Source organism: Hyla sarda, chromosome 5 (genome assembly GCF_029499605.1).
Source record: "Hyla sarda isolate aHylSar1 chromosome 5, aHylSar1.hap1, whole genome shotgun sequence".
Lineage (NCBI taxonomy): Eukaryota > Metazoa > Chordata > Amphibia > Anura > Hylidae > Hyla > Hyla sarda.
In genome coordinates, this window is record NC_079193.1 from 375,069,313 (window position 1) to 375,082,541 (window position 13,229).

General features: G+C 43.9%; 1 protein-coding gene across 7 annotated transcripts in view; it reads right to left on the bottom strand.

The window, feature by feature from the left end:
• Positions 1 to 380: 380 nt before the first annotated feature.
• Positions 381 to 13,229, bottom strand: part of LOC130274471 (serine/threonine-protein phosphatase 6 regulatory ankyrin repeat subunit A-like) — a 158,268-nt gene continuing 145,419 nt past the window's right edge. For 3 of the 7 annotated variants that reach the window (XM_056522857.1, XM_056522858.1, XM_056522859.1), the window contains exons 15-21: positions 12,195 to 12,341; positions 11,356 to 11,463; positions 11,081 to 11,278; positions 10,765 to 10,971; positions 7,420 to 8,788; positions 6,071 to 6,220; positions 383 to 1,990 (exon numbers count right to left, since the gene is read on the bottom strand). In XM_056522857.1, the coding sequence (XP_056378832.1) occupies positions 1,764 to 1,990; positions 6,071 to 6,220; positions 7,420 to 8,788; positions 10,765 to 10,971; positions 11,081 to 11,278; positions 11,356 to 11,463; positions 12,195 to 12,341 (2,406 nt within the window). In that variant the 3' untranslated portion in view covers positions 383 to 1,763. Of the gene's footprint in view, positions 1,991 to 6,070; positions 6,221 to 7,419; positions 8,789 to 10,764; positions 10,972 to 11,080; positions 11,279 to 11,355; positions 11,464 to 12,194; positions 12,342 to 13,229 lie in introns of all 7 variants that reach the window. The other 4 variants (XM_056522854.1, XM_056522853.1, XM_056522855.1 and 1 more) reach the window with 2 other exon arrangements.

A 13,229-nucleotide genomic window follows, 5' to 3' on the forward strand; every position in this document is an offset into this window, starting at 1 on the left:
TAATCCACCCTCTTCCCTCTGTCACCCCTGTCCACCCCCCCTTTGTCACCCCTGTCCACCCCCCCCCCTTTGTCACCCCTCTGTTACCCCCTTTCACCCTTGTCCACTTTTCTGTCATCCATGTCCACCTTGTCCACCCATGTTCACCACCCCTCTGTCCCTTTGTCACCCCTGTCCACCCCTCTGTTACCTCCTTATCATTTCTGTCTACCCCCTGTCACCCATGTGCACTCTTCTACACCCCTCTGTCACCCATGTACACCACTCAACACCCCTCTGTAACCCATATACACTCCTCTACACCCCCAACACCCCTGTTACCCATGTACACCCCATCACCCCCTATGCCCCCTGTCACCCATGTGCACTCTTCTACACCCCTCTGTCACCCATGTACACCCCTCAACACCCCTCTGCCACCCATGTACACTCCTCTACACTCGAACACCCCTGTTACCCATATACACCCCTCTGTCACCCCTACGCCTCCCTGTCACCCATGTCAACTCTTCTACACCCATGTACCCCCCTGTCACCCCCTATCACCCGTGCACTCTTCTACACCTATCTGTCACCCATGTACACCCCTGAACACTCCTCTGTCACCCATGTGCACTCCTCTACACCCCCAACACCCCTGTTACACCATGTACACCCCTCTGTCACTCCCTACGCCTCCCTGTCACCCATGTACACTCTTCTACACCCATGTACACCTCTCTGTCACCCATGTACACTATTCTACACCCCTCTGTCACCCATGTACACTATGCTACATCCCTCTGTCACCCATGTACACTTCTCTACACCCCTCTGTACACTCTTCTACACCTCTCTGTCACTCATGTACACTCCTCTACACCCCTCTGTTACCCCTTTACACCTATACGCCCCTGTATTCCTCTTCTAAAAGGGAAATCTGGAGGCTGATGCAGGAAAAGTGCAGAGCCTAATAGGTGTGTTTTGCAGGCTTAACGGGGAAGAATTGTGGCTGGAAGAAATCGCTAGGATGACCCAGAGAAGAGAAGGGAACAACGCTGATTTTAGAAGACGTCACTTGTGAGTTGCTGTATAAAACAGAACTGTAATCTACATAGCCAACAGATAAATTGATGTTGTGCATTACGGCTGTATACCCCCCCCCCCCTCCCCTTTTTTTTTACTCGTCAAATTCGGTAGGGGTACCCCGTGGAAATGTTTTTTTCTGAGGGGTTCCTTGAGACGAAAATGGTTGGGAACCACTGGACTAGACACTTAGATTTAACTTTTTCAACACTACAGTACCCCCATAGGTCCAATGAAGCACTAAGACGTGTGAAACGGCTGGTGCCTCCTATTCAGCTGTATACCCCTATCATTGTTCGTCTCCCCCTTTCAACATCTGACATCTGTCCAGACACTTAGACTGTCTACTTTTTTGATACTACAGTACCCCCATAGATCTAAGGTGCCATATGTCTGGCACTCACTCATGTTTCCTCCTCTCTATTCAAGTACATTGCACATTAGCGTTGGAGTTGGGTCCGAAATCTGCCGACCAAACAGTCCGCTCTCGGTTAGGACTCTTGGTACAAGATCTCTAGAGTACTCTTAATGTAAAAGGATCATAGGAACATCTATGGTTATATTCTATACTTCTATGGTGATGGCAACTGTCTTCATAGTCCCTGCTTGGCCTCTGGATGGTTGGTGCCTTATGGATCCAGTATTGGGTCTCCAGGAGGTCCATCGCACGTTGGATATAATAGAAGAACTAAAGATTATTAGCTACATGATGGAACGTGTCCATTCTGTTGTGATGTCCTCATCGACTGGTCAGTCTGTGGCTTCTTATTGGTCTCCATATTATGAGGAATGGTGGGTCTCTCAGGACTCATCATCCCATCTGTCTGTCCCTTCAGAGACATGAACCGCACTGCAACAGCGTGCCAGTCTATAATCTCGTCTACCTGTATGGGGCCGGCAAATGGATGGTTTCTGTGTATCCCACCTACAAGAAGAAGGAAGGATTAGATACATTCTAATATTCTTCTACTACTACTACAGTTCCAGTGCTAGTTATTTGTGCATTTCCATTGGCAAAATAGACAACCTCCCTCTCTAGACCACCAGGAATACTACATAATATTAACACTAACCCATAGATTCCTAGAGATAACTAGGTCTCTAGGTACCTTAGATAGTAACCTTTTCAACACCCTATAGCCCCAGGGGTACTAAGTATTAACTGCTGAGCTTCTCTAGACCACCAGGAATACTACATAAATATTAACACTAACTCCTAGATTCCTAGATCCCTAGATATACTTAGATCTCTAGAGATCTTAGATAACATACGCTTCACCACCCTAGAGCACCAGGAATACTAAGTAATAACTGGCCAGCCTCTCTAGACCACCAGGAATATTACATGAATATTATCACTAAAGCTTAGATCTCTTGAAATCTTAGATAGCAACCCCTTCACCACCCTAGAGCACCAGGTATGCTAAGTATTAACTGCGAAGTCTCTCTAGACCACTAGGAATACTACATAATATTAACACAAACCCCTAGATCCCTGGAGATAACAAGGCCTCTAGGGATCTTAAACAGTAACCTTTGAAACACCCTAGAGCACATGGAGTTATAAGTATTAACTGCTGAGCCTCTCTGGACCACCAGGAATAATACGTAATATAAACACTAACCCCTAGATCCCTAAAGAGACACCTAGATCTCTCAGGATCTTAGATAGCAATCCCTTCACCACCCTAGAACACCAGGAGTACTAAGTATTAACTGCTGAGCCTCTCTAGACCATCAGGAATACTACATGAATATTAAAGGGGTTATCCACCATAAGGTGATTTTAGAACATACCTGCCAGGCTATCTTTTTGTGAACTGATATTTCCTGTTGGAGTTCAGTCTCTTAAACTACACATCCCATAGTTCAATGCTTGTAAGTGTGAAGTTACATTTCCCCCTCCCACACATCAGCAACCCCACCCATTGCAGGTCTCGGCCGCATTGCAAACTGGGAAATCCTGAGACATGAGTAATTTTGTATGCTGTTAAAAATAAATATTGGGGCGGAAATCACAGAAGAATTGTGAGAAAACCGTCACACACAGGAACAGACACTATATTATGAACTACACTAACTTTACACCCCTGTAGTATAGTCAAATAAAAAAAAAATCCTGGAATACCCCTTTAACACTAAATTCTAAGCCATCTAGTAAAAAAAAACGTGTGATGTGTATGTAGAAAGTAAAAAAAAGATTGTATAATTGGGGAACTGTAAATGCTAGAAAAATTAGGATGTATTCCAATGAATGAAGTAGAGGTTGATGAAACTTTTGGGTAGATTGGAAAGTTCCCGTACAGGGGGGATGTTTGACACCGACAATTATTCATTTTTCATAACCACCACATGGGCAGGAGAAGATCAAGCAGCTTCTGGATCTAAACAAGCCAGATAAGAGGAAAAGTTGCTGGTGTGAAATTAAAATGAAAGTTATCTGTGGATACCTGAGTGTTGTCTACTTTTATATAACCCTTATGTGGTTTCCCGGTACAGGACCTTGTCCTGTCCCTGTCTAAAGTCCCCGCAGTTAGAGTTCCTCCATTCCACAAGGCTCTCCTGCAGGGCTTGCCCCTTGGTCGCCTCATATGTATGTATTTCTGTATCATGTACAAATGTATAGGACCTACCTGGGTCATGTGATATATTATAATGGTTGTATAGATATTTAGGACCTTCCAGGGTCATGTGATGATGTCATGTGATGTACCCAGAGTTCTCTGGGTTCAGGACTTACAGGCTTTGCAGCCAATGGGATTAGTCCAGCCCCCCTAGTATATAAGGGGCTGTAGTCCATAAATTTATTCTCTCATCTCCCGGATCAAAAGCAAGCACAATCAGCAGATCTCAATCCATCCTACCTAGGCCAAAGCCTAAAGAACCAGCAGCTACTAAAACCGTGAGTTATAAAGCTCTGTTTGCTAAATCCTTGTGACTACTATTCAACTCAACTCATACAATTAGTAGCACAGAGGCCTGCTTAAAGCTAAAGACTATTAGTCCCAGCAAAGCCTGTGAGGAACCTGCATCCCGGTTACCTCAGGAGAGGCTGTATGTTTATAAAGACTGTTTGCATACGAAGTTCAGTAAAAGTTCCAGTTATCTCATAAATCAAGCTGTGGGCATTCAGTTTATTTCCTGCCGTTTTTGGGCCGGTTGGCGGCAGGGCTTTTTATACTCAGTAAACTTCACCCTGGCGTCACGACAAATCAAGGGTTAATACCACCAGACCCTGCTACATCACTGTCTCACCCAGCTCACCACACTTATATAAAAGTAGGGAGGGAAGGTGTAAAAAATTAGGACCCCTAGTTTACCAGAGCAGTGTGCAGGCTTTAAAAGGTTCCTCCATGAGAACTGTGTAATGCTTCATTTTACCTATAGGGGAGCTAAAGTAGAACTGAACACCTGTTGCTGGATGCCTTGATCAGTGATCGCTGGGGGGTCCAAGCAGAAAATCCGTCAATCCGACAATCAGCTTATTGTTGGGGCCTTTCTAATAAAAAATTAAAAAAATATTCTCCATAGTGGACTTCTTGTTTAATTTCTGCAAATAAGTCATAGATGAATTTCTCTGGAACTTTAGTGACTCTGCTATATGTCATCACCACCTATTATAATGCTGTGGCGTGTACTGTGTATTTGTAGCTGCTTGCGTAGTCGCTGACTATCACATCATTTACAACTCTGAGCCTTTCCTAAAAGCTCCTAGAGAATTCTTCTCCTTGTCCATGTGTTTGCCATATTAGTCCTGGTGGGGTGGGGGCGGGGGCAGCTTATATATCTTTGCAATGAGCAGTAAAGGTCAGAGTAACCTGACACTGTGCTGAAGAGATTTACCATCATATTTGTCTTAGTTATTACACAATTTATAATACTCATGGTTGGAAATGTGACTTTGTAGACACATATACAAATCCTTAATGGGACATCAGCTGCAATCCTGTGTCCTTAGTGGTGTTTTCCAACCTGGGTGCCTTCAGCCGTTGCAAAACTACAACCACCAGCATGCCCAGACAGCCAAAGGAATGCAGGGAGTTGTAGTTTTGCAACAGCTTGAGGCCCCCCTGTTTTGCCCAGACAGCCAAAAACTGTCTATGCAATCTGGGAGTTGTATATTTTCAAAAGCTGGAGGCACTGTGATTATGCCCAGAAAGCCCAAGACTTTCTGGGCATGCTGGGAGATGAATATTTGCAACAGCTTGAGGCACCTTGATTATGCCCGAACAGCCAAAGACTGTCTGGGCATGCTGGGAGTTGTATATTTGTAACAGCTGGAGGCATTCTGGTTATGCAAATACAGCCAAAGACTGTCTGGGCATCCTGGGAGATGAATATTTGAAACAGCTGGAGGCACCCTGATTATGTCTGGATAGCCATAGAATGTTCAGGCATGCTGGGAGTTGTATATTTGCAACAGCTGGAGGAATTCTGGTTATTCCTAGACAGCCAAAGACTGTCCAATCATACTGGGAGTTTAAGTTTTGCAACAGCTGGAGGCACCTTGTTGGGAAACACTGGTCTTCAGTAACATACAAGGTGAAATTTATCATTCCATGCCCCAGTGCAGAGTGGTGTGTGAAAGTGTGTTCACTTTTCTCCCTCCCACACATCAGTCACCTCACCCATTGCAACATACCTGAGCTCCATTCCATGCGTGCTGTGCTTGAAACTACAATGCCCTGCAGCCCTTTGGAGAATGATCTCCCTTCCACCTATTGAAGCACAGGCAGGCTCCCTTTCAACACCTGACTAGTGATGTAATGTCTTTGGCTGCACTCCATCCTCTGAAAAGCTGAGACAACACTAATTTTGTATGCTGCTAAAAATGAACATTTAGGGCAAAGATCACATAAGAATTGCGAGACCAGCCACCAAACACAGGTACAGACACTATATTATTAACAACACTAACTTTACAGCCCCTGTAGCATAGTCAAATAAATAAAAAAATCCCGGAATAACCCTTTCAGTGACTTTATTGTCCATCTGTAGACCTTACCTTCTGGTGACACCTGCATGGTTCTCTTGGCAGTGGTTCGTATCCACCCAAATGAGGAGTGGGCAAGTAAATCAATGGAACGAGTGTCGGAAAAGCCGTCTGTATCCTCCTCATTCATGAGGGTTCTGGCGTTGGAGGAACACATCTTCCCTGTAATGGATGATAATATTATTATAAGTAAGAAATTATCTACAATGCAAATAGACAGGCACATGACCAGATGTGAGGGTGGCCCTAAAGTCAATGTCAAAATAGGGCCATTGGTTGGTACTGGTTCATGCTAGTATGTTCAGCCCTACTGGGATTGTTGAACATTAGAGATGAGCGAACTTACAGTAAATTTGATTCGTCACAAACTTCTCAGCTTGGCAGTTGATGACTTATCCTGCGTAAATGAGTTCAGCCTTCAGGCGCTCCGGTGGGCTGGAAAAGGTGGATACAGTCCTAGGAAAGAGTCTCCTAGGACTGTATCCACCTTTTCCAGCCCACCGGAGCACCTGAAAGCTGAACAAATTTATGCAGGAAAAGTCAACAACTGCCGAGCCGAGAAGTTCGTGACAAATCAAATTTACTGTAAATTCGCTCATCTCTATTGAACATAGTGATTGCTGCCTTCCCTACCTATCCTTCCTATTCCTTGTAGCAGAGAAGAGTCATGGGCAGGTTCATACAATGCATATGAATGAGGGGGAGATCAAGGCTGAACTGGGCTTCTCTGGACAGGATATTTGGTTATTAAGTTGTCCATTTATTGGTAGGAATGGGACAAGGGGTAGCCGGAGTATTCAGTTGCCTATGGCTGCATGTTTGGGGGGAGGGGGTTGAAATTGCTTTTACATCCCCTTCTCTACCACCTTTTACATACTCAGTGTGCAATGCAGAGCATTCCAGGTCGCCCAGCTCAAGATATTCTCTTTGTGGACACTCAGAAGATGGTCTGCAATGAGGGACCACCCTCTGAACTTGGTAATAGGGTATTTGATTTGCTAAATCAAAAATCCCCAACATGTAGGCAACTATAGTCCAGCATTTGCTTTTTAACAATGACAGAAGACCCACCAACATTCTGGGCCTTTCCAGTTACTCTATTGGACTAGAATTGGGGGGAAAAAATCAAATCCTTGAATGTTGGGAACCAACCCAGTCCTCAAGGCCCACCAGCAGTCCAGGATTTGATTTTTTCCCTGTTTTATTGCAATGGAGTAACTGAAAAAGTCCAGAATGCTGGTGGGCTTTGAGGATTAGGTTGGGACCTCTGCGTAGGACCAGCCTGATCAAGCATTTGACATTGACAGAACCATGATGTTTCATAACCACGAATGTTGACGCTTATAAGTTATCGATCTTACCTTTATACTTGCATAGCAGTTTGATGTAGTAAAACAGGTTGGTGAAGAGGTTAAATGGAGAAGGGGTCCCAGGTTTCCTTGTCATGTCTCGTATTAAAGTGGCTCTTCCAAACTTCCATTCCGTGTCCGACTGTGCTTGTATGCGTTGGTAAGTATCACTCATCATTGCGATCAATAGATTGATCAGCACGATCAAAGTGACGACCAAGTAAACCCCAAACACAAAACGGATGATGACAAAGGTGAACTGCGGGGTCCGGCTCAATGATGGAAGGCAATCCGGTTCCACCAGGCCAAACAGTGAAAAGAACAAGAGGACAGTGATGTCTATGGGATCCTGAATATTTGTCTCATTTTTGGTGGCCCCAGTTCCATTCATTGACTGATTGGCTATGGGTTCTGGATATACTGGTTGATAGACAGCAGATAGTTGCATTGTAAAAGCCACGTGAAACAAGGCGAGAATGACTGCGAACCTGGTGAGGTCCTTGATCAAATCTCGGATGATGACTGCCCATGGTCCAAAGAGGTGGTGAAACGTGAGGAACTCCAAGAACTGGACAAATGAGAGAGTCATGGCAATGCCAAGAAAGATATTCCTGGCAAATAGGCAGTGAAGTCGATCTATTTCTGTAAACAAGAATGCAAGAAGATGGCAAAAGAAGGCAATGGCAGAAAATCCCAAGACAAATACACGTATCCAGGCAAGGCCTGCCCTCTCTCCTTGGTGGGTAAGCTCTGAAACCAATGTTCCTGACAACCATGCAAGGAGCAACCACTCATTCCAAGATGGGACCATGCGTCCTTCATAAATTGGACTCAATGGAGGGTAGACAATGGTGAGGATAAAGAGCACCAGCAGAAATATGTGTGATGCCAAGTAACTCATAAACTTCATGATCGGGATTTTGTTAAACCTATGCTTGAGAGGTAGAGAGAACACAAACCAAACTGGTGGACATGCTAAAAAGGTAAAGAAGAGAAGGACCAGCTTCCAGGCAGTCCAGTCCAGGTTCCCGTACCAGACCTCAGTTAAGTATTTTTGGACAGCCGGGTGGGCGACCACATCTTTCTGCTCACACTCAATTAAACAGTCTAGTATGGTGGTGCCACGGTGGTCTACAGCCCTGAGGATATATCCAGCATTTTTGCTGCCAGATGCCAATGTCAGGAGTTCATTGGCCATCATTTCAGTGTACTTAGCAGCGTTCAGTAGGTCGAGTGCCCTTTCCTTTTCTTTCAGGGCAGTGATGTTGAACGCTCTGGAAAGTTTCACGGCGGTGTCCAATGGAGCGTTAGAATTTAGGATGTATTCCTCTATAATTCTGTTGTTGTTCAGCTTCCCACAAACCATTAAGTCAAAAACAAACTGGAAAACAAACAAGAAAGTCAAAATCAAAACCCATAACCAAAGAATTCTCGATATATATAGAAGACAGACTATTGTTGGACCAGCCAAGTTGCCTCAGTTGTCTCCTTTGTCTCCTTCTAGAGTTTACATTCTGTGCAATAAATGATCATCAAATCCAATTATATGAATTGTAAGATGTGCATGAAATCCATTATTCCAAAGTGGTAATGTCTTAGAACAAATTGGTGGTCTGACAATGATTTTATTATGGTTTAGCTTTATTCTATCTCATCTGAACATGGAGGCCAATCATGTACAAAACCGGTGGATCTAATGAAGGCTGTGAGCCCATTTTGTTTTTGCTTCTTGTTACATTTGGTAGAAGCACAAGGAAAGCTCCTGAACCATATGTTGAACCAATCCATAGGCACAACTTGAAATGAGTGACCAGATGTATAGAGTTCTATCTTTGTTGCATACTCCTAGCTGTTCCAGATGTGTGCTGGAGGTTCAGGGCAACTCAGGGTACTATGCTCCATATATGGTTGGAGTGCCGTTTGCTACAGGACTTCTAGACAAAGGTCTTGGACCTCAAAGTTGATAACTGGTATTCAGCTCCCCAAATGCCCCTTTGTACAACTTCTATCTATGTCACCGGATAGGCTGAAGGATCGGAAGAAGGGCCTTGTTGGTTTCCTCCTAGCTGGTACCCAGGGGATGAAAGTCATCTTCCCTCTCAGTGCTTACTTATTGGATATGAAGGATCTTCTTAACCATAGTATGGAGGAATATATGGCGGAATCTAAATCTATTGATGATATTTTTATTGTCTATTGGCTCCCTTACTCTGATTTTTTTTTTACCTCTCCTGCTTATCGCAGATATAAGGCCCAAGGGCCCCTATTCACATGACAGAGGCAAAAACAGTGTCTATTTGGCCTCTGTCCAGTTTGTATGTTATTAACTGTATAGAAAAGCACACCCCACACCAAAGTCACATTATGATTCTCAGGGCCCATGAGAGAATTGATTCTAAGGGCCACCCTCCATCCATAGAGCATGTGAACATCCCATCATCCCATTAAATATAGGCCCTAGTGGTAAGTGACTGCTTCAGTGTCAGCACTAGTATGGTTGTCATTTGCTGGAGTGGAAGACACTACCATTTGTTGCATCTATATTGAGGATGGAGGGGGACATGACTCTCTGTACAGTATTTCTCCTTCATTTGTTTGGTAACATCAGGGGGACCTTAGAAAATAGGAGGTTCACACAGCCGAGTTGATCCAGCTTTTGCTCTTGTCTCAATGAGACCCATAAGGAATAACTCTATAATACATAAATCTTCAACGTAGAGGAGCAAAGATGCGGTAACTTCTTTATTTTAGACACATAAATACCTGTATAAACAGGCAGTAAAAGTATAGAGGGGAGAGACAGAAAAGGGAGGTTATGGAGCAGTGGATTCTAACAACCGTTTTGTGACCATAATGCACTTCATCAGACCACCTCCGGTTGCCACGAAATTATGGTCATTATGGGCAAGAAACGGCTGTTAGAATCCACTGCTCCATAACCTCCCTTATCTGTCTCTCCCCTCTATACTTTTACTGCCTGTTTATACTTATACAGTATTCATGTGTCTAAAATAAAGAAGTTACCTTTTGGATCAAACACACCTGAGATGCCGCGTCTTTGCTCCTCTACACTGAAGATTTGCTGCGATTTTCTTTTCATTCTTGGTCACAGAGCACCTGGCGGAGACCCTAATAGGAATGTGGTCATTGGAAATTGTTACTAGGGGAGCCACTTTAGGAACCAACTTAAGAAGATATGGACGACCAACAGCTGTAAGATTTAAGAACTAAACCCAGCAGACTTTGGCACATTTTAAATCTTTCCATTGGCTTATAAAATGACAACAGAATTTCTAATTAAAGAAGTAATAATGACATCATCTTCAAGACACAACATCTGGGTTTGCTGAAACTTACCTTCCGGTCCTCAGTTAGTTTGAGGGTGTTCTGGCCTCTCTTCAGTAAGAAGCTCACCACATCTTGGTGGTTGTCACCCGCAGCGTACTGGATTGCTGTCTTCCCATCATTGCACTCCAGTATGGGGTTGGCACCACATTCAACAAGGAAGCAAACGGTTTCCAAAAACCCAGACTTGGCCGCGAAGTGCAGTGGAGACCACCCATTCTGCAGACAACAAAAGGCATGTTTACAGAGGAATATTGATGCTTACTCGACCTGATTCCCTACTAATCATCAAATTAAACATTTAACAAATTCCAGAGCATCTAGTCACCTTATCAGTCAGGTTAATCTCCGCTCCTTGACCAATTAGGGCTCTCATCATTTCATTGTGACCGTTGGCAGCTGCCAGGTGGAGACACGTCCTTCCTCTGTTGTCCTTCACATGAAGCTGCGATGTGGATTTACTTAGTAGGAGACCGACCACGGCCGTGTGCCCGTTCTGAGCTGCGAGGTGTATGGGGGTGGAACCCTGTTGAAATAATTTTTACTAGTACGGAACTGCAATGCTGAAACATGGTTATCTTGTAACAAAATGAAGACAGTCACCTGACGCCTGGTGGGCACTTCTGCCTGGACTCCTGAGTAATTCAGTAAAAGGCGTACTAGACTTTCATGACCTGATTGAGAAGCCAGATGCAACGGCGTGTAACCAGACTGTAGAAGATGAAGAAATTGAGACTATGGATTCTATCTTGTTTTAGTAGACATCTTGTTTGATGATTTGTTACCTCCATTAGTAGGAGACCATAGAGGGCATGAAGGTGCTCATTGCAAAATAATGTGTGCCAGTCTTTGCTGGTTCATAACACAACTCTCTCAATATTATCCCTTCCCTCCCTATAACCCTATGGCCATTTCTCATCTTATACAAGGATACAGTAAAGCAGACAGACTGTTGGTGGGCCCTGAGGACTGGGTTGGTTCCTCAAGGCCCACCAACATTCTGGACCCTTCCAGTTACTCCGTTGGAATAGAACAGGGGGGGGGGGGGAATCAAATCCTAGACTTTAGTTGGATTGAGGACTGGGTTGTGAACCACTGCATACGACCAGCCTAATCAGGTCCCCCTTCTCATGGACCCCAAACAAACAGCATGGTCTACCTCTATGGTATAAAACAAACCCCTACCTTGTCTTCTAATGTATAGCTCTGCATAATATTAGTGATCATTGCCACAGCTACATAGTGTCTAAAGCTCAGAATGAATCCAGTGGGCACTGAGTACATATATTATAGCAAATGTTTATTCCAAAAAGGGAAAGTTACACTTTCAACATTCTGCCCCCCAGACCCTTACCTCGTCGCCATGTTCTTTCCCTGTTCCAGCCCCCAGACCCTTACCTTGCTGCCATGTTCTTTCATCATTCTGCCCCCCAGACCCTTACCTCGCCACCATGTTCTTTCACGATTACTATGTCAGCCGTAAGTTTTGGGGGCTCACTGTGGACGGTGGCCGGGACCTTTGTTAGAATCTCTCGGACAAAATCCACTTGTCCAAAATGCGCAGCGACATGTAGGGCGGTGAATCCAGTCTGGAGAGTAAAATCAGAGATAAGGATGAAAATTTTTGAGCCGCCATTAAAGGAATCAACATTGAAGGTGATAATTAGAGATGAGCGAACTTACAGTAAATTTGATTCGTCACGAACTTCTCGGCTCGGCAGTTGATGACTTATCCTGCATAAATTAGTTCAGCTTTCAGGTGCTCTGATGGGATGGAAAAGGTGGATACATTCCTAGGAAAGAGTCTCCTAGGACTGTATCCACCTTTTCCAGCCCACGGGAGCATCTGAAAGTTGAACTAATTTATGCAGGATAAGTCATCAACTGCCGAGCCGAGAAGTTCGTGACGAATCGAATTTACTGTAAGTTCTCTCATCTCTAGTGATAATGAAAAAACAACAACAAATAAAATATTGTAACATTAAAGAAAAATATAGTATGTCACATAAACAAACATTTTGCACCAGTAACTAGTGAGTAGCTATTTCACTATTCTTCTCACATCTGTATTTTGTAATTTTGTACATAACATTTCATGACCAGACTGACTATACTGTATCTGATTTTTATAAAACAAAATCTCTTCATGTACATCATGACCCCTTTTTATACATTACTTAATGAAGCCCTGCAGTTTTTTTGCCCATATCATGCACATTTACCATCATACATCCCACAGCACCATCTGTTTCATTCCAGCACAGCTGCATCCATGCAAAATATCACTGTAACTGATTCATGTGATCATCAGACTGACCCACAGAAGTGTTTAATATGTCAATAATAGTGGTATGCCCTGGGTTAGCTGACTTCATGACAGCATAACCTATCAATTCCCTATGGCAGCTCCCAGACCACTCTCCTCCTGCTCTATCTGTATCTTGCGGCTGCTGTTATCTATATGGGCTAAGGATATA